The sequence below is a fragment of the Mauremys mutica genome, chromosome 3, assembly GCF_020497125.1.
Source record: "Mauremys mutica isolate MM-2020 ecotype Southern chromosome 3, ASM2049712v1, whole genome shotgun sequence".
NCBI lineage: Eukaryota > Metazoa > Chordata > Testudines > Geoemydidae > Mauremys > Mauremys mutica.
The window spans coordinates 105,221,425-105,242,815 of record NC_059074.1 but is presented as its reverse complement, the minus strand read 5'-3'; the positions used below and the strand labels follow the sequence as shown (position 1 = coordinate 105,242,815).

The window sequence follows — 21,391 nt, the reverse complement described above, 5'->3', positions numbered from 1 at the left end:
TTAGCCATGTCTGGGTTTATAAACCTCAATTTATAGTTAATAAATGGGTTCTGACCAAAAAAAAAAAAAAAAAAAAAATACACTGAACAGCACTATGATGGCTGCACTGAAGGGTCGGGGAGGGACATAGATTTATATGGTCTTAAGAGATGTAGCAAGGGTTGCCTCTCCCCATACTCCCTTTAGACCCCAATACAGTAAGCTACTTAAAGCATGTTCCTAACTTTATAATGTGAATTGTCCCTTCACTGAATTAATTGACTTCATGGGACTATGCACATGCTTAAAGTTAGGCACACATTTAAAATACCTTCCTGAATTGGGGGTTAGAGTCTCTAACCTTAGATAGCATAAGAATCCAGCTACCTCTGCCTGTGTGGCACACTTTCCCTGCAACACATCTGTGACTCTTACAAAGCATATTTTAATCTTAACATAATTCTCCCTTCTTCCCTTACCATTATTGTATTGCACTCAATACAATCTCTTTTTAGTCTTGAAGAAACTATGTTTCCACTTCTGAAGTTATTTGTTTGAGTGATGACGGTGGGTGGATTGGGAAATCTCACCACTGAACAAACCAAGCACTTCTAAACTGGCACTGGTTACAATTTTTACAGAACTCTCCCCCAAACAAAACAAAACAAAACAACAGGTACTCATGGGGCCATATTCTACCCTTATGTATATCTTATGCAATCCCCAATGAGGAGTTACATGTACATTCAATTTAGGCCCTATATTTTATTGTTTATGTGAAAAAGGGATGGAATCTGAACAACAGGAAAGACCTGAAGGTAAGAAGAATTTGAGAGCATCACTTTGGATGAAATTGCAGGGGCATGGTAGCAGTAGTCAAGGCTGAAGAAGAGAAAATTAAAGTAGTCAAGATGCAATATGACAAGGGCCTGGATGAGAGCTTTGGCAGTCTGGAGCAGACAGAAAACAGGACATGTTATAAAGGAATAAGTAGCAATATTTGGATGTAGCCTTGATGTGAGGATCCAGAGAGAGAGATCATTCAAAAATATGGGCATGATACGTGACATATGGTATCAAATGTATATTCATTAAGAAATTTTCAATTAATCACTTACCCATCTTACACTTCTTGCCGTTGTTTGTATCTCAGTGGACTTAGCTAAGAATTCTTATAAGTTTATACATTTTATTAACCAAAATAATATTTATGGTAATATTAGAAATTACAGAATGAAAAATAAAGTTATTAGATAAGTGTTCATAATTTCTAAACAAATAATTTTGACATCAAATACTAAAAGTTTACAAAAAAATCTATGTCAAATCAACAGACCAATATATTTGCACAATAAATCTTAACCATAGTGGTAAATATACTGCATTTTTTCTGCATAGATATTTTCAATTCCAGTATAGAACAATGGACCTTAAAACAAATCCTTCATTAATTTGCCAATCAAACTTGACATGCCAATTATAAGCTTTATGTGTTAATTAAATGGTGGGACTGTCCATCAATTCAACCCAATACAATTTCAAATTTAAGAATTTATTTAATAATTTAAGGTATCAATTTAGTTCAGAAGTACCTTCAAGTTAACAATAATTCATAGCCACACCTTGTCATTTATACACTAACAAATATGTCACATACTACGGATTAAATATGCAGATAATGACTTAGAGTTATTTTTAAGAACAAATTACATACATTATAGGAAGCAAACTTAATAACTTTATTAACTGAGCCACCTCTTTCATTCAGGTTTCATTGAAATTGGTATGAACAGCTGTATTTTCTTTCCAGAGTTTGCCAGTGGAGTCCTTTAAAAAAGGACTTAAGGAAAAAGAGTGATACTTTATAAGCTGTTTGGTATTACCACGTCACAAGTCCTTGCAGATTCTAAAAATTCTGGGGCCAGATGCTGACTTAATTTTCCTGGCCATAAATTCCAATAAATAATTTAATGTCAGTCAACATACAGGCACCTGGCATAATGCTGACCGTAATAGCAGGTAAGCTATAGTTAAAACAAGCAGATTTCCTCGTCAATAATTTCTCACTTCCATTCTAAAGACAGTTTTTGCCTCTAATTTGCATTTTTGCCATCTCAAAATTGGGTGAGAAGTCACACGTTTTAATTCAATAACAACAGGTTTTAAGCCTTCAATACATGAGATGATTAACATATTAATAATATCAGTTTTTGGTAGCTCATAATTAATACCATCAATTTTTGATAACTGACTTGTTTTCAGTGCTCAGACTCTGTGTGTGAGCAACAGAAGGGATAATAAATGATCAAGAATGAGGGAAGAGAGAAAAGCCTGCGAGATAAAATGAGGATCTTAGGTTTAGCCATGTTTAGTTGCAACTGCCAACAGGACAGCCACAAGGAGATGTTAAAGGGTATGTCTACACTATGAAATTAGGTTGAATTTATAGAAGTCAGTTTTTCAGAAATCGTTTTTATACAGTCGATTGTGTGTGTCCCCACAAAAAATGCTCTAAGTGCATTAAGTCAGCGGACTGCATACACAGTACCGATGCTAATGTCGACTTCTGGAGCATTGCACTGTGGGTAGCTGTGGGTAGCTATCCCATAGTTCCCACAGTCTCCACTGCCCATTGGAATTCTGGGTTGAGATCCCAATGCCTGATGGGGCAAAAACAGTGTCGCTGGTGATTCTGGGTACATGTCGTCAGCCCCCCCTCACCCTCCGGTGAAAGCAATGGCAGACAATCGTTTTGCACCTTTTTGCCTGGGTTACCTGTGCAGACGCCATACCACGGCAAGCATGGAGCCCGCACAGCTGACCATCACCGTAAATCTCCTGGGTGCTGGCAGATGTGGGACTGCATTGCTACACAGCAACAGCTCATTGCCTTTTGGCAGCAGACGATGCGTTACGACTGGTAGCTGTCGTCATCGTATTCCTGGGTGCTCTTTCAACCAACCTCGGTGAGGTCAGTCAGGGGCTCCTGGGCAGACATGGGAGTGACTCAGCTAGGTCATTCCCATCTTCTGCCAAGCACCCAGGAGATGACGATAGCTAGCAGTCAAACTGCACCGTCTGCTGCCACCCTAAAGATGTAAAAGATAGATGGAGTGGATCAAAACAAGAAATAGACCCGATTTGTTTTGTATTCATTTGCTTCCTCCTTCCCTCCCTCCGTGAAATCAATGGCCTGCTAAATCCAGGGTTTTGAGTTCGATCCTTGAGGGGGCCATTCTGTGTGACAGTTGTTTGTGTTTCTCCTGGATGCAAAGCCACCCCCTTTGTGCACTGTAATTCCCTGTAAGCCATGTCGTCAGTCGCCCCTCCCTCCGTCAGAGCAGACAATCGTTTTGCGCCTTTTTTCAGCCCAGACACCATAGCACTGGGATCATGGAGCCCGCTCAGATCACCGCGGCAGTTATGAGCACTGTAAACACCACATGCATTATCCTGGAGTATATGCAGAACCAGAACCTGCCAAAGCAAAACCAGGCAAGGAGGCGACGGCAGCGCGGTGACGAGAGTGATAAGGACATAGACATGGACATAGACTTCTTGCAAAGTACGGGCCCCGGCAATGTGCACATCATGGTGTTAATGGGGCAGGTTCATGCCATGGAACGCCGCTTCTGGGCCTGGGAAACAAGCACAGACTTGTGGGACCGCATAGTGTTGCAGTTCAGATGATTCCCAGTGGCTGCGAAACTTTCGCATACGTAAGGGCAATTTCATGGAACTTTGTGACTTGCTTTCCCCTGCCCTGAAGCGCCAGAATACCGAGATGAGAGCAGCCCTCACAGTTGAGAAGCGAGTGGCAATAGCCCTGTGGAAGCTTGCAATGCCAGACAGCTACCAGTCAGTTGGGAATCAATTTGGAGTGGGCAAATCTACTGTGGGGGCTGCTGTGATCCAAGTAGCCAAGGCAATCAAAGAGCTGCTGATATCAAGGGTAGTGACTCTGGGAAATGTGCAGGTCATAGTGGATGGCTTTGCTGTAATGGGATTCCCTAACTGTGGTGGGGCAATAGACGGAACCCATATCCCTATCTTGGCATCGGCGCACCAAGCCAGCGAGTACATAAACCGAAAGGGGTACTTTTCAATACTGCTGAAAGCACTGGTGGATCACAAGGGATGTTTCACCAACATCCACGTGGGATGGCCGGGAAAGGTACATGACACTCGCGTCTTCAGGAACTCTGGTCTGTTTCAAAAGCTGCAGGAAGGGCCTTTCTTCCCAGACCAGAAAATAACAATTGGGGATGTTGAAATGCCTATAGTTATCCTTGGGGACCCTTAATGCCATGGCTCATGAAGCAATACACAGGCAGCCTGGACAGTAGTCAGGAGCTGTTCAACTATAGGCTGAGCAAGTGCAGAATGGTGGTAGAATGTGCATTTGGACATTTAAAAACGCGCTGGCGCAGTTTACTGACTCAGATAGACCTCAGCGAAACCAATATTCCCATTGTCATTACTGCTTGCTGTGCGCTCCACAATATCTGTGAGAGTAAGGGGGAGCCGTTTATGGGAGGTTGAGGCAAATTGCCTGGCCACTGATTACGCGCAGCCAGACACCAGGGCAGTTAGAAGAGTACAGGAGGGCAGGGTGCGCATCAGAGAAGCTTTGAAAACCAGTTTCATGACTGGCCAGTTTCATGACTGGCCAGTTCTGTTTGTTTCTCCTTGATGAACCACCGCCACAGTTCACTCTACTTCCCTGTAAGCTAGCCACCCTCCCCTCCCCCCTTCGATCACTGCTTGCAGAGGCAATAAAGTAATTGTTGCTTCACATTCATGCATTCTTTATTAATTCATCACATAAATAGGGGGGAAACTGCCAAAGTAGCCTGGGAGGGGTGGGGGAGGAGGGAAGCACCGGGTGGGGTGGTGAATGAGGAGAGGAGGGAAGGACAAGGACACACTGCACTTTAAAACTTAAAAACTTATTGAAGGCCAGCCTTCTGTTGCTTGGGCAATCCTCTGGGGTGGAGTGGCTGGGTGGCCGGAGGCCCCCCCACCGTGTTCTTGGGCATCTGGATGAGGAGGCTATGGAACTTGGGGAGGAGGGCCGTTGGTTACACAGGGGCTGTAGCGGCGGTCTGTGCTCCTGCTGCCTTTCCTGCAGCTCAAGCATACGCTCAGAGGTGAAAGTAAGCCGGTACAGTCCAGTACGGCGTACCGGCAAGAGCCAGTATGCCATGCCGGACCGCACCGGCTTCCGCAGTGGGGATTTAAGGGGCTCTGGGCTCCCCGCCACAGCGGGGAGCCCAGAGCCCCTTAAATCCCACCTGCGGCTCCGGCGGCCGGGCTGGGGCCAGATTTAAAGGGCTCTGGGCTGCCGTGGTTGCGGTCAGCCCAGAGCCCTTTAAACCCCTCGCCCGCGGCTCCGGCGGCTGGGCTGGGGCCAGCTTTAAAGGGCTCTGGGCTGCCGCAGCTGCGGTCAGCCCAGAGCCCTTTAAACCCCCTCCCGCGCCTCCAGTGGCCGGGCTGGGGCTGGATTTAAAGGGCTCAGAGCTCCCCCGGCTGCGGGAAGCCCAGAGCCCTTTGAATCCCGCCCGTGGCTCCGGCAGCCGGAGCTGCGGTGGGGATTTAAAGGGTCCGGAGCTACGGGGTGGTAGGAGCCCCAGGGGGCTCCCACCACCTCTGCAGCTGGGAGCCCCGGGTTGATTTAAAGGCCCTGGGGCTCCCAGCCACAGCCGGTGCCCCAGGGTCTTTAAATCTTGAGAGGCACTGCCTCTTCCGGTTGAGGCCACGCCTCTTCCTGTTGAGGCCACGCCTCCCCCGGGGGACTCCGGCAGTATCGGTAAGTCCTGTAAGTTACTTTCACCCCTGCATACGCTGGAGCATATGAGTTTGATCTTCCAGCAGCCTAAGCATTGACTTCTGCCTTCTATCAGCAAGCTGATGCCACCTATCATCTTCAGCCCACCACTTACTCTCTTCAGCCCACCACCTCTCCTCGCGTTCATATTGTGCTTTCCTGCACTCTGACATTGTCTGCCTCCACGCATTCTGCTGTGCTCTGTCAGTGTGGGAGGACAGCAGGAGCTGGTGGAGGAAAAGGGAGAGTGGTTAAAAAGACACATTTTAGAGAAAAATGGGTACACTTCCATGTTAAACCTTGCTGTTCACATTATACAGCACATGTGCTTTCGTTACAAGGTCGCTTTTTGCCTCTTGTATTGAGGGCCTGCTGGTTTGGTGTGAGAGATCACTTCCGCTTCGCCCCTCCCCCCACTGTGTGGCTAACAGCAGGGAACATTTCTGTTCAGCCACAGCCAAACAGCCGAGCAGGAACAGGCACCTCTGAATGTCCCATTAATAAAAGTACCCTATTTCAACCAGGTGACCATGAATGATATCACTCTCCTGAGGATAACACAGAGAGATAAAGAACGGATGTTGTTTGAATGCCAGCAAACACCAGGACCATACGCTGCCATGCTTTGTTATGCAATGATTCTCGACGACGTGCTACTGGCCTGTATAATACTTATGGAGTTGTCCCTGGAGGATTGACGCTCCATCCCCATACACGTTAACAGACTTTTCCAGTAGGTGTACTGGCCACGAATGCCAGGGCAAATTGATCATTCAACACGCTTGCTTTTAAACCATGTGTAATATTTACAAAGGTACACTCACCAGAGGTCCCTTCTCCGCCTTCAGGGTCCGGGAGCCCGCTTTGGGTGGTTTCGGGGGTTACTGGCTCCAGGTCCAGGGTGAAAATCATATCTTGGCTGTTGGGGAAACCAGTTTCTCCGCTTCCTTGATGTGAGCTATCTTCAATCTCTTCATCATCATCTTCCTCATCCCCAAAACCCGCTTCCGTGTTGCATGATTCTCCAATGATGGAGTCAAAGCACAGGGTTGGGGTAGTGGTGGCTGCACCCCCTAGCATGGCATGCAGCTCATCATAGAAGCAGCATGTTCGGGGCTTTGATCCGGAGCGGCCGTTTGCATCTCTGGTTTTGTGGTAGGCTTGCCTTAGCTCCTTAATTTTCACACGGCACTGCTGTGTGTCCCTGTTATAGCCTCTGTCCTTCATGCCCTTTGAGACTAACGTTTTGGCATTTCGTTTACTGGAACGGAATTCAGCTAGCATGGATTCGTCTCCCCATAGGGCGAGCAGATCCCGTACCTCCCATTCGGTCCATGCTGGAGCTCTTTTGTGATCCTGGGACTCCATCAGTGTCACCTCTGCTGATGAGATCTGATGAGATCTGCACTCACCTGCACCTTGCCACACTGGCCAAACAGGAAATGAGATTCAAAAGTTCGCGGGCCTTTTCCTGTCTACCGGGCCAGTGCATCTGAGTTGAGAGCGCTGTCCAGAGCGGTCACAATGGAGCACTCTGGGATAGCTCCTGGAGGCCAATAACATCGAATTGCATCCACACTACCCCAAATTTGACCCGGCAAGGTTGATTTCAGCGCTAATCCCCTCGTCGGAGGTGGAGTAAAGAAATCAATTTAAAGAGCCCTTTAAGTCAAAAAAAGGGGCTTTGTCATGTGGACAGGTCCAGGCTTAAATCAAGGTAATGCTGCTAAATTTGACCTAAAATCATAGTGTAGACCAGGCGAAAGAGACAGCCTGATATGAGGGGACTGAATGAGATCTGTTAGACTTAAGTAACCAGCTACAAGCTACAACATAGCATGAATACAGTGAAGAGTTAAAGTGATCGGTTCATGATCCAATTTACAGGTTGGAAACTAATACGAAATAATTATGGGAAATAATTATGAATAATGACAATGTTAAAAGAAATTCAGGATCAGTTTGGGGCTGATTCACTGACCAAAAAAAGGGCTGATTTTATAGTAAATATTTTTTTCATCAGACATTTTGATCAGCACCACTACAGAATGCTTTTTGTAGTGCCTTTTAATGAGATTTTAAATATTGCATGTTTTATGAAATCTCACTTTCTCACAGCCTAGGACAGCCCCGAATCTTCTTGTACTGAAAAAAGGACTTGTGAATGTGTGAGGTGCATTTTACGCTGGGCAGTGCCAGCTAGGAAAGGGTTAAGTGCCTAGACTAGGGAGTGTAATTGGAACCATGGTTTGTTTAGCAGCCAGGGAAAAGGAACAGAGCAGCAAGGCAGCTGAGCCCAGCCCTGCAGCTGCTCTCTGGCTCAACAGGTTACTGCTGCTGCTGCTCTTAGTCACTGGAATCTAGGTGGGGCTCTCTCCTCCCTTAGTGCCTTTCTGCTGATTAAAAAGCAGCTCGCTCTCTCTCACACACACTCTCACAACACCCCGCCCTGCAGAATCCAGAAAGAGCTCTCAGGCTTGTGCACCCGTTCTCTGCTGAAGGCCCTGACTGCTGCATGAGATGGCGACGTGTACCCTTGCCTGCTGGAGATGCAGGTGGCTCCTGCCCCTTCTCCTGGGCTTAGCTATCATCTTGGGCATCATTGCGCTGTCCGGCCGGGGCTGGCTGGAATCGGAGTCAGCGCCCTACCGGCACCAAGCGTCATTATGGGAGTCCTGCACCCGGTGGGATAATGACTTCGACTGGCAATGCCAGTCCCTCATGGACTACTGTAAGTGTTTGCAATGCGGTGTCAGAGTCCGGGCCACACCCTACTCCAACCACCCCAGTTATCCCTGCCAGTATTTGACAGCTGTAAATTGGTGCCATCTTTATTAGCAAAATAACTTTGCCTCTACCAATGGCCGTTAGCAAAATGACCTCTTTCCTCATTTAGGAAGGGCCCAATTGTCCCCCTCATGTGGCTGGTTAATGGAGGGTTCAGGACAGGTTGGTGTTTGCAGGACTAGCATTAACAGCGTTTCCTGGTTAATAGTTACACAGAAAACCAGCCCTTATCTGCCTCTGGTGGCTTTTGAACAGGCTTCTCTGACAGTCCAACATTAAGCAACTGGATGGGGTCTTTTAAAATCAGGTGAACAGATCTGGCTCTTTGCATGCCTTCTCTCCTTTATTGCTGGCTCCCCACCAGCACTATTTGTGACCTACATGAGACTCCTTGAAGTCACCAACCTCTTTGCCCTCTGATGAGTGTATTGATAAATGCTGGCCATTACTAGCACAGCACACATGCCCAGCCTCTGGAGTGCCATTCCTGTACTAGATCTTAACTGCCCTCCTCATTGTACTCTGGGGGGAGTGAGGGAAACAGGAGTCCACCTCTTCTGGACTAGGGAAATTCTGCTGCTTTGGTGCCTCTCAACCTGTGATTTCAAATAGAGTGAAATGTGTTTTGAGCATGGAAAGAAAATGGTATTTAATTTATACACATATGTATATTATAGAAAAGGAAGTCACTATATGAAGCAGCTGAAAAATCAGAAACTAAATCAGGAGGCTAATGTGTATATATTTTCAAAGTGGCTAAAAATGTTAGTAAATTATGTTCAGTTCTGCTGCCTCCTCTTAATACTCTCACCACATATTCTCAGGGTATGGCCTTTGCTAATAGTAGCTGCCAAAGTACTTGCTGATTACATTTGTTGTTTTATATAATGAAACATTTAGGGTCAAATAGAGAGACACCTTCAAAACTTAATTGAAATGCACTGGACTGGGAAAGCTTGGGAGGATGAGAATAGGAAAAATGGAATATATTTTTTCTCCATAAAAGGCAGAGGCTGTTCTTTGTACATATTGGTTCTTTTACAGCCTACTTAGTGGAGGAGGACCAGATACAGTGATCGTATCAAGCTGATAAACATCCAAAATGATCTGGAAACTCAGAAACCTTGGATTATACTGGATTTAAAATGGGTATCAGGAGTAAGGACACAGAGGATAAGCCATTTGGGATACTGTATGTGTTGTGTAGATGGAAGCATTAATGTCTGTTAGTAGTTTTCCATTATAGCACTTGCCTGCAAGCAAAATGCAGAACTAACTCACTGTGAGAGCAACAGCATAATTTTTTACCCTGATGATGTTTGTAGGTTTTAGTCTCATGTGGGAGGAATTTGGCTGCCATCAGAAAGTAACTCCAGGTTCCCAGACCCTTCCTACAAAGGGAAGAAAGGCTACTGCACTTAGGTTTCTCTCAATAGACGCTGTGTAGATTAAGTGCTATATAACATATTGATAAACTGTTTCATACTTCACCCCAGAAAACCAGGAGCTTTGGGGAAGGGCCACCTTCTGCTGTTTTGCTAAAGAACAGTTGTTCCTACAGCTGTTATAAATGAAGAATAGCCTTAATTACCGACAGGTTATTTTAACCAATTTAACTTTGTCCTCTGAATAATCTTGATGAGGTTAATGCTTTACTGTCAAAATTATTCTGTTCAAATAGTATCTACATCTGGTCAAAGGACATAAGCAAATCAAACCATGGTCTGACATGTTAACATACCAATATACAACATGTTGCTTTATTTAAAAAAAAATGCTAAGAAACTTAACTCAAAATAGGCATGCAAAGGGCTGCTGCAGTTTAAAAAGAAATCTATTAATCTAGATGCATAACTCTTTATAATATCTAATTACTCCACCCTATTCTGTTCCTCTCCCAGTGATAAGAAAAGAAAGCTTCAAGGTGGATCCCCTCATTAATATAAAGCTAAGTTGGAATCAGCTTCTTAATCAAGCATCTGCATGTCCATTGCATGCTGATTAGAGGAGATGAAACTAAACCACGCCCTCTAGGTGGGGGAAGGGGGAATCTTCATGTTGGAATAGGTTCCTAAATTGAACTGTTTCTTAATGCATGTCTGAAACCTGGGGCTCTGGTGTCCCACAATGGCCAAAGGGTGGAAAGACAAAAAGAAGAGCAGGGTGCTCTTGCAGGGTTTGTTTTAATTGAGAACTATTCTGGTTTGAGGCCAGGAAGCTCTTGAGTGCCAGCATGTGCATGTTAGCAATATACTACATGCAAAAACTGGCGCATTGCACTGCATTTTTAATTGTGGTTATGTAGCCTAGAATGCAGCTGGATTAACAATCCTCCTTTTGTGTCTAGTGGTCTGTGCTGTTCAGATATAATGTGTTTGATATATTACTGGTAAGGACTTGTTTGCAAAGACACTTATAGGTTTAGACCCAATATTTGTGGGTGGGAATGTCCTCTTGATTCAAGATAAATGTTTTTGTTTTTTTAAGATTCTTAGCTTCACAGTTATTTTAGATAGGAATGACCATCCTCTAACAGAAAGTATGTACGGTCAAGTACCTAACAGGGTAGTTAATGCCCTGCTGGTTATGTTTTAATAATCCATTGGCATTTATTAAATTCACAATAATTGATTTGAAAAAAAAATATATGCAGTACATGGAAACATTAATTTGGATCTTTACCAGGAGAAAAAAAAAAGGCTAGAAGTTTATGAGCATGAGCCAAGCTCCAGGAGTCATTTGTTAAGTCTATCTCGGGATGTGTAGCAGTAACAGTGTAGCTGGGAGACTGAGTGGACTTTGATTCACCAGGCTCTCAGCCAAGTGTGTTGGTAGATTTATTGGGGAGCTCAGGTGAGTTACGCATGGCCTATTCAAAACTCATACCAATAAAATAAATGGTGCAACTGACAATCCTAGTTCCCCCAAAACAATCTCTAAGTCCTGCATTTCTTGCACTCATGATGTGGACATACCCACCTTAATCTGTCATGTGTGCAAGAAAATCCCCTTTACCTTGGATTCCTGTTCAGAATGAACCAAAAGAGAGCTTAGACTTCCTTATTTGGTCAACGAGATCCCATTTCATACCTGCTGCCCTGTTGCTGAACCAAACAACCTGCAGCCATTTATGATAATATAAAATAAATATCTAAAACATCACTATCAGCAGTTCCCAGCCTTCAGCCATTAGACCAGCAATTATTCACAACCTCACCAACTGATCATTGCAATGAGATTTATAAAATCAGAAGTTATAGATGGAAAAGTCCTGATACTTTAAATGATCTAGTCCATGTACCTGCCGCTGTTTTTGTTCAGTCTAGTTTTAAATGTCCTACACAATACAGTTTTCACCACTTCCCTTGGGAACACATTTCACTGTCAAAAAGATTTCCTGACATTCAGGCTAATTTCTCCTCCTTTTTAAATTTCATCCTATTTCTGGTAATGCCACCCTAAATAACTCCTCTCCCTCCTAGGTGCTTGCAGTCCTCTAATATCTGTAGACTTATGTTCTTCTCTAAATAATCACTTTGCTAAGATGTGGGTATTAAGGTCTAACTCTTCTAATCTTTCCTAGTAATTCCAGTCCTGAATAATTTTAGTTGCTTTTCTGTGAACTCTGTCCAATATATATATATATTTCTGGTGATGAGATGTCCAGAATTAAACACAGTACTTCAGGTGAAGCTGGTCCAGAGCACATAAAAATAGACTATTACTTCACTTCTGCATGATCTGATGCTTCTATATATGCAGCCCAAAATCGCATTGGTGGTTTTGCAACCATATCATGAGTATCTATTTGCCAGTGCTGAATAAGAAAAACTCTGGCTAAAAGGGGATCGAATACATCAGTTTCTCCAGAATAGAAGCTTTAACAAATGAACACCTCTCACTTATGATTGCAAAACTAGCCTTACAAACATGAACCAAATGGAAACTGGTGCAGTGCTTTCTCTTTCTCTGTCAGCAGGCATAGAACTTCAAGTTGCCCGAGCAACAACAGCATGAAAATGATGAGACAAGCTATGGCTAACCCCAGAGAAAAGCTGTAGAGCAGGGTTGGCAACCTTTCAGAAGTGGTGTGCCGAGTCTTCATTTACTCACTCTAATTTAAGGTTTTGCGTGCCAGTAATACATTTTAATGTTTTTAGAAGGTCTCTTTCTATAAGTCTATAATATATAACTAACTATTGTATGTAAAGTAAATGAGGTTTTTAAAATGTTTAAAAAACTTCATTCAAAATTAAATTATAATGCAGAGCCCCCCAGACTGGTGGCCAGGACCCGAGCAGTGTGAGTGCCACTAAAAATCAGCTCACGTGCCGCCTTCGGCACACATGCCATAGGTTGCCTACCTCTGCTGTAGAGCAACTGAGATAGACAAAGGACCCCACAAACAGGCTGGGAGTTGGGGATCAGCTGAAGCCTACTCAACAGTCAGAAGGCTCTGTGGTGGAAAGAGAGCAAAAATCTGTAATCTCTTTTAGCAAACTCACGGACAGGGGGAGTCTTTCACATTTGTCAGACAGCCGTGAGGCAGAAGCTAATCAGAAAGAAGGACATCCAGCTAGTGTCCAAGGACAGCACTGTAAAGGAATCCTAGCACTCTCAGATCTGGAAGGGGTATGTGTGTGTGTGTGTGTGTGTGTGTGTGTGTAAAAATGGCGTTCACCAGGTGCTCTGTGGTGAACCTTCCTACCCCAATTTTTATATTGACCCTTAACACAGATGTCTGGTACATTTTTCAAGCCCTATACTGCTTGGTATTGTCAAATGCTCTCATTTAGGGCATATCTACACTGGGATTTTTTGGGTTTGTTTTGCCAAACATTTCCCACTATTACTTCCACCAGTGTTAGAAACAGTAGCAGTGTTAGTGTAAACAGAGCTGTACGACTCTGTTTCAAGCATGATGTTGTCTAATCCTGCTCAGAGCAGGTCCACATGACACAATGGCAAAAAACACCAACAGCTATCTTCAGCCCTAGTTATACTAATATGCCAACTCTTGCTGCCACTAGTGGTGCTGAAATGGCAGAAGCAATCATAGAAAAATTTTGGCCAAATTAGACAAGGTCACGCTATCATTTGTAAATTTCATGACTATGTTGTTTACTCCCTCTTTATTTATGAAGAGCAGGGCCGTTCTTAGGATTTATGGGTCCCTATGCAGTATTATTAAACTGGTGCCCCTATGCTCCACTGAAGGTGGTCCCCAGCTGTCGCCGCTGAACCCAGTATGTCAAGGGGGCACAGCCACCACCCCCGCCTGCAGATCCCCAGACCCCCCCCCCCCCCAATTGCTGACACCCTCCGAGCTTTGTACGCAGCAGACGCTGCGGCAGTGGCTCAAGGCAGGCTTCGTGCTGTCACATGGGGGCTGCATCTTGCCAGAGCCCACAGCCTTCCTGCAGCCCCTTGCCACTCCTGGCTCACCACGAGCATTTTGATAGGAAGTACCAAGCAGTAATAAGAACAACAATAATACATGTGTGTGTGTGTGTGTGTGTGTGTGTGTTAGAGAGAGTCAGTTCATGTGAGAGAGCCAGCAAGAAAGCCTGTGTGTGTGTGTAGGATTGTGTATTGGGGGACTGTGTGACAGTGTCACACACACAGAGTCTCACAATAAATGTGGGTGTGAGAGCCAGTCTCTCTCTCTCTCTTTCTCTCTGTGTGAGCTGTTACTTTAAGTCCCCCCTCCCCTGCTTGGCTCGGCTCCGTCCTGTCCCTCCCCTCCGCTGACTCACGTGGACGTTTCGCTCCTCCTGTCCTGGCCCAGGCCCAGCCCCCGCCGGAGACCAAGCGGCCGAGGCAGGAAGGCTCCAGGGAGGGACTATGCTCCAGGCGGCGCTGGGCCGGGCCGCCACAGACTTGCTGTGCCGCTCTGGGCTCCCCGGGGCTGGGGCGGCAGAGCCAGAGGCTGGCTGAGGGAGGGGGTGGGGAGAAGCCCGCCAGGCCACCGCGGGGAAGGGGCAGATAAGAGAGGAGTGCAGCTGCAGCCCGCGAGGGGAATGCAAGCGGGTATGCTGCGTGTGCCTAAGGACGGCCATGATGAAGACAGTAAATAACACTGGACTTGACACTAGTCTTTGCACTTTTGTCACTAGACAGCTCCCGAAGCTAAATACATTGCTGGTTTATTATTACCAGAGCTGAGCAAATAATTCACAGCAAATGGATTCCAGGCTGAGCTTACACAGCAGGCGTTTTACTTGTAAAGTATGTGTATTTGATAAGGAGATTCCCGAGACTCAATACATGTGTGACCCCATTTTTTTAGCGTCAACTATTCAGAGTCCATCCAAATTATAAGATGTTTGAGTCCTTGGAATGTTTGTACTTGACATTCCAAGCTCCCCTTGGACAGGGAGTGTACAGATCTGGCTTTCTACTGAACTTTTATAATGACCAGTTTTGTGAATTATTCTGTATGACAAATCCCAATAAATAGTTTAAATAGATGGTTTAATCCAGGAAGCATTTTTTCTTGAACTGATTCCATCCTATGTTTAAGCATATTTAGTAATGATTTGTAAATGAATCCTTTGGCTGTGGCAGCTTTGAACAGTAGCCATTACCAGCATTGGGAGCATAAGTGAACAACATCCAGTATGAAAGAATTAGTGCAGGTTTCAGACCAAAAATTCCAACCAAGCTGTTCCCTTCCTCTATTCCTAATCCTGCATCAGTTCCACAGGGGAGGGAAGGGATAGGACAGGGGTCGGCAACCTTTCAGAAGTGGTGTGCGGTGTCTTCATTTATTCACTCTAGTTCAAAGGTTTCACATGCCAGTAATACATTTTAACGTTTTTAGAAGGTCTCTTTCTATAAGGCTATAATATATAACTAAACTATTGTTGTATGTAAAGCAAATAAGGTTTTTAAAATGCTTAAGAAGCTTCATTTAAAATGAAATTAAAATGCAGAGCCCCCCCCGGACCGGTGGCCAGGACCCGGGCAGTGTGAGTGCCACTGAAAATCAGCTTGTGTGCTGCCTTCGGCACCTGTGCCATAGGTTGCCTACCCTTGGGATAGGATATACTAGGGGTGGTTTGGGAGGAATGCAGACAAGCAGAAGCTCATTGGCACAAACTCCTTCTTTTCTTCAGCAGCAATGTGGATCCAGTTTGCAGGACTGCTGTGGAGATTCTCCACATCTTGGCTGACTGCCTTCAGGATTGGGCCATGCCTATGTGGAACCCTCCTGTGTATTCTGCTATGCCCCTTAGTCCTATACAAGACAGGCTCAGGATTTGGGCCTACATGAGTTCCTTGTTTTAATCCCCTGTGTAAACACAGGCAACCAGCCTTTAGAGTAGGTGGAGGGTGATGAATGACGACTGTCTACCTATAAAATCAAAACTCTTGGTTTAGTACCTTTGGGCTCTTCAGAGTCAAAATAGTCAACTACTCGGCCTCGTGGTTAAGAAATGGCCTGTTGTTTGCATGATGCTTGCCTATGCTTGTGTCTATTGTTTGGAAAGATAATGGGATTTGAATGTTCAGAAGCCAGCATTTATTCTAAAAAGGAGAACCCGTAGGTTGCTTTTCAGAGAGGGATGTTATTTTTCTGGTGCTCAGACATTGATGCCCATTGTTGCCATGATGGGAATTCTTACTTAGCAGTGACAAATGGAGGAGAATATTCTGAAATAAGGTTACTGGAATAAGGTTACTTTCTGAATGTCTTTTTGGTCCTCTTCTTCTGCCTCTGAATGACTTGAAGTTATACTTGAGACCTATCCTGGTCCCATGAACCTGTCTACTTTGGGAGTTTGGATAACTCCACCAGTCATTGGACTGCTCACTTTCCTTCTCCCTACACATCTAAGCTGGTTCCAAGTCCTTTTGGCACTGTATCTACATCATCTTTAAGAGCCACCTATTCCCTTCTATTTCTACTGGTACAACCAGTGGTGAGCTGGAGCAGGTTCGCACTGGTTCGCAGGAACCGGTTCCAGGACAACCGGTTCTAAAACTTTTAAATTTAACAAAGGCTCGGGCAGCTGTCCACCCGGCCCCAGCTCACCACCCCTTCTCCCCTTAACACTCCGCCCTCCTTCTCCTCCCCCTCCCCTGCTTCCCGTGAATCAAATGTTCGCGGGAAGCCTGAAACAAGGAGCAGTCAGGTAAGCCGAGCAGGGTGGGGGGGAGGGGACACGCCGAGGGCTCCAGGGAGGCCTGGCGCGCATGGCCCAGTGCGGCTCCCCCTGGCCCTGGCCGAGCGCCCCCGGCTCGGGCTGGTCCCGGTCAAGCGGCTCCAGCCCGGCTCAGGGAGTCGGTCCCTGTGGCGCCAGCCAAGCGGCTCCGGCCCAGCCTGCCCGGCTCGGGGAGTCGGGCCCCGCGGCGCCAGTCCCGGTGCTGGCTGAATGGCTCCGGCCCAGCCTGGGGAGTTGGGCCCCGCAGTGCCGGTCGCAGTCCCGGCGGAGCGGACCCGGGCCCCAGGCAGTGTGGTAAGGGGGCAGGGAGCAGCGAGGGGGTGTTCGGTGGGTTGTGGTGGGGTGGATAGGAGTCGGGGTGGTCAGAGGGCAGGGAACAGGGGGATTGAATGGGGGCAAGGGTCCCGGGGGGCAGTCAGGAAGGAGCAGGGGTTGGATGAGGTGGTGGGGGGCAGTCAGGGACAGAGAGAAGGGGTGGTTGGATGGGGCAGGGGTCCCGGGGGGCCATCAAGAATGAGAGAAGGGGTTAGATGGGGCAGTCAGGGGACAGGGAAGGGTGGGGATGGGTCAGGGGTCCCCAGGGGCGGGTGTCAAGGAACATGGGGGGGCACGACCCCCTCGTGAGGTGAGGAGGAGGGAACCTGTTGTTAATATTTTGGCAGTTCATCACTGGGTACAACCCATGTCCAAATCTTTGTAATTTCTCCCCTTAACTATTCCAAATCTACCCAATTCTGTTCTTAATTCTCATTTCACTCCCTACAGTTCAGAATAAAGCTGCCAAAATCCAGTTCCTTGAATGTGGTTTATTCCACTCCCTTTATGACTACCCACAACTTTCTGCATTGGTTGCTTCACATCTCTCATTCCCTCTATGTGGGCATAGGCTTCTTTATCTTGAACACCAGTCACCCTTTCCTTATTCAGATCTCACATTAATCCTAACTTCTTCTGATAAGCCTTCTAGACCAGGGATCGGCAACCGGTGGCTCCTGGCTCGCCAGGGTAAGCACCCTGGCGGGCCAGCTCGGTTTGTTTATCTGCCGCGTCGGCAAGTTCGGCCGATCGTGGCTCCCACTGGCCGCGGTTCGCGGTCCCAGGCCAATGCGGGAGGCAGGAAGCTGCGGCCAGAACATCCCTCGGCTCGCGCCGCTTCCTGCCTCCCGCATTGGCCTGGGACCGCGAACCGCGGCCAGTGGGAGCCACGATCGGCCGAACTTGCCGACGCGGCAGATAAAAAAACCGGGCCGGCCCGCAAGGGTGCTTACCCTGGCGAGCCAGGAGCCACCGGTTGCCGACCCCTGTTCTAGACAGTGCTAGTTCTCCATTACAGCATTACTCATTTCTTCATCAATTAAAAAAGTAATTACAAATTCATGATGTCAAACAGCTTCTATCTCTTGCTCCCAGCAGAAAACTGCATTGCCCAGGGAGATAGCCCTTAATTTTTCTGCTTTTGTCCTCCCCACATCGTTCTTGTCTGTTTGCTCATGGACCATGAATGGAATTTTCAAAAGTGGGCTATCTCTCCTCCCACTAACTTCAGTGAGAGCTTTACCGTTCATTTCAATGGGAATAGAGCTAGGCCAATGCTAAGTGTTCTTGAAAATCCCAACCTTTGTCTTTTTTCTTGTGCTTATAAAGCATCATGCATACTTCTGGCACCCTATAAATAGTGATAATAAACAATTAGTCTTTGCTCAGACCTCTATGGTTCCCTAAAAGCTACACTTACATTTCTGATACTATGAGTACGTCTACACTGGAAACTTCAAAGTGCTGCCGTGGGAGCGGTCCCGCAGCAGTGCTTTGAAGTGCAAGTGTGGTTGCGCACGAGTGCTGGGAAAGAGCTCTCCCAGTGCTCTTGGTAATCCACCTCCATGAAGGGATTAGCACTGGGAGCCTGTCTACACTAGCACTTTAAAGTGCTCAGATTTGCTGCGCTCAGGGGGGTGATTGTTCACATCCCTGAGTCAGCAAGTTAGAGCACTATAAGATGTAAGTCCTAAGTCAAAGCAATATTGTATGCCAGGGGTAGGCACGTGCCAAAGGCGGGCAGGCGTGCCAAAGGCGGCACACAAGCTGATTTTCAGTCGCACTCACACTGCCCGGGTCCTGGCCACTGGTCCTGGGGGCTCTGCATTTTAATTTAATTTTAAATGAAGCTTCTTAAACATTTTAAAAACCTTATTTACTTTACATACATCAATAGTTTAGTTATATAATATAGACTTATAGAGAGAGACCTTCTAAAAAGGTTAAAATGTATGACTGGCACGTGAAAACTTAAATTAGAGTGAATAAATGAAGACTCGGCACAGCACTTCTGAAAGGTTGCCGACCCCTGTTGTATGCTTTTAAGGGACAGAATCTCCACAATGATAGAATTAAAGCAAACAAAAGACCTAAGAGTGACACCCACTTGACTTCCATGTACTGTTTTGTATAACATGTTTCCCCCTTTCCTTTCAAGCCTGGGGAAGAGCAGCAGCTGCCACCTACCTCGTCGGCTTCGTGATCCTAGTCATCTGTTTCGCCCTAGCAATTATTGCGTTCTCCGTTGATATACTTCGTTTCAACTTTGTGCGAGGAATCGGTGGCTTGCTCTTTGTCGTTGGTAAGACTGATGATTGCTTCTTAAACTGATGTTCTAAATCTGATACTTGCTAGCTGGAGTAAAGCCTCCCTCCCTCTCCTAAAAATATCCACCGCACACACATTTCTAATTGGGTTTGTGGTTCATGTTCATGAATGAGAAAAGCTTGTTTTAATTTTGAAGTGATACTTGGTTTGCATCCTCAGAGGTTAGGGATGTTGTAATGGTCAATGTCCGAGGATGCAAATCAAGTTTCACTTCAAAATTAAAATGGAATGTGGGTGTTGTGACATTATGGGGGAGACATAAAGCAAGCAGGTAAACTAGAATGCTTGGCTTTGAACTCTTTCTGATGGTTCTGTGGCAGTAACTAAACAGTGAAACAATCCCAACAGCAATGTTGCTAACACACGAGTATGTTTTGCCATGGAAACTGCTATGCCAATACTAAAGTAAATGACTTTTAACTACTACATTTGATTATTTTAGTCCAGATTGTTCCTTCTCTGCATCTATGCTTGGTTAAAGAAATTTGCATTCCTCTTATTAAGCATCATTGCCATTGTGTTAGTTTGAATTCTTCTCAAGCATAGGATTAAGGACCCAATTCTTTAGTCACTTTGCACCCAAAACATCCTTTTGAAGTCAGTGAGAGATCTGTGTGTAGAATAGTTCCAGAATGAGGCCCTGATCCTGAAATCAGATCTGTGTGGGCAGACCCTCATACCTGCGCTGAGTCCCATTGAAGTCAGTGGACCTCTGTAAGAATGCAGGGGTACACCTGCACTGATCTGACTGTAGGATTGCAGTTAAGTCCTTAAATATCCGAGAAAGGAATGCACCTACCTGCCAATAAAGTCAGAATAGGAAATGTGATGAGATTAATTGTCACTTATTTTCAATTTGTTTATTTTTACTTTCTTTTAGCGGTATTCCAGATCATATGCCTGGTCATCTATCCAGTGAAGTTCACAGAAGACATCCATATGAGGGGATTTAATATGTTCAGCTGGGCATACGGCTTTGGTTGGGCCAGCACTATTATTGTAATAGGCTGTGCTTTCTTCTTCTGCTGTCTCCCCAACTGGGAGGATGAGGTGCTGGGTAACATCAAGCCAGCATATTAGTACTCTTCCCCAGAGAGGAGTTGAAAAGCACATTGTATAAAATGAAAGAATAAATTAAAATATAAACACACTAAAAATTACAGCGCAGGAACTTTGATAATTGGATGTTACAGGCTGAAAAAAAAAATCTTATTTTTCCAGAATGTTTTGAACTTGTGCTGATGCTCAGTTAGCAGAAAGGCTTGGCAACCTGAAGCAAACATTTGAGAAATTTTAGGTAAAAGATCAGAAAGTTTGTATTTTCATATTCATATCCGATATGGATTGATTTTGGGTTAGTCAATGTGTTGCCTCTCTCTACATGCAAAAGTTCCTAATAATTAAGTCACTCTCTTCCACACATTTGTTTAGACATTCATATATAAAAAGAATTTAGTACTTAAAGTACAGAGGGAGAGAAACAGAAGTGCATTCTGATTTTAACCAGAAACACTGCAGAGCCCTTTTATTCCCTTCCTGGTATCTTTGTTTTTATGTTTTATTTGCAAATTTGTCAGTAGTGAAATAGAATTAAAAAAAAAATCTTTCAAAGAATGTTTTTTTCTTCCAACATAATTAGTCCCAAAGGAAGAATTTTTGCTATGCAAGTTCATTGCAATCCTAAGTCTCCAAGAATTTCTTCTCTCCTCCATATTATTGGGCTGATGTCCAATACTAAGTAGTAGAAATTGGATCTAGAGAAATTAGAAACTTAAAACAAAATATTTTTCCACTGACCGTTGCAGTTAGATGGTATGTTCCTCAAAAGCATAAAGTGAATATCTGTGTGTACAATATTAATGATGTGCGCTGGTGTAACATTTATTGGCATTCGTTTGTGAAGACTGCAGTACTCATATGTGATGAAACCATGAGTGAATAACACAAATCATTCCAAGAGTACCAATAAAACCTTCAAACCATCAAA

The 21,391-nt window shown here is 45.3% G+C and overlaps 1 protein-coding gene and 1 long non-coding RNA gene across 2 annotated transcripts in view; one reads left to right on the top strand and one right to left on the bottom strand.

Moving 5' to 3' along the window:
• Nucleotides 1–14,619, bottom strand: part of LOC123367460 — a 26,523-nt gene extending 11,904 nt beyond the window's left edge. Inside the window, exon 1 of the long non-coding RNA XR_006578477.1 lies at nt 14,350–14,619. This is a non-coding gene — a long non-coding RNA (uncharacterized LOC123367460). The remainder of the gene's footprint in view (nt 1–14,349) is intronic.
• LOC123367459 (p53 apoptosis effector related to PMP-22-like) lies at nt 8,101–21,391 on the top strand. The gene is made up of 3 exons (XM_045011721.1): nt 8,101–8,537; nt 19,235–19,378; nt 20,285–21,391. Exons 1-3 carry the CDS (start codon nt 8,327–8,329, stop codon nt 20,482–20,484), a joined length of 555 nt encoding a protein of 184 aa, XP_044867656.1. The 5' UTR covers nt 8,101–8,326; the 3' UTR covers nt 20,485–21,391.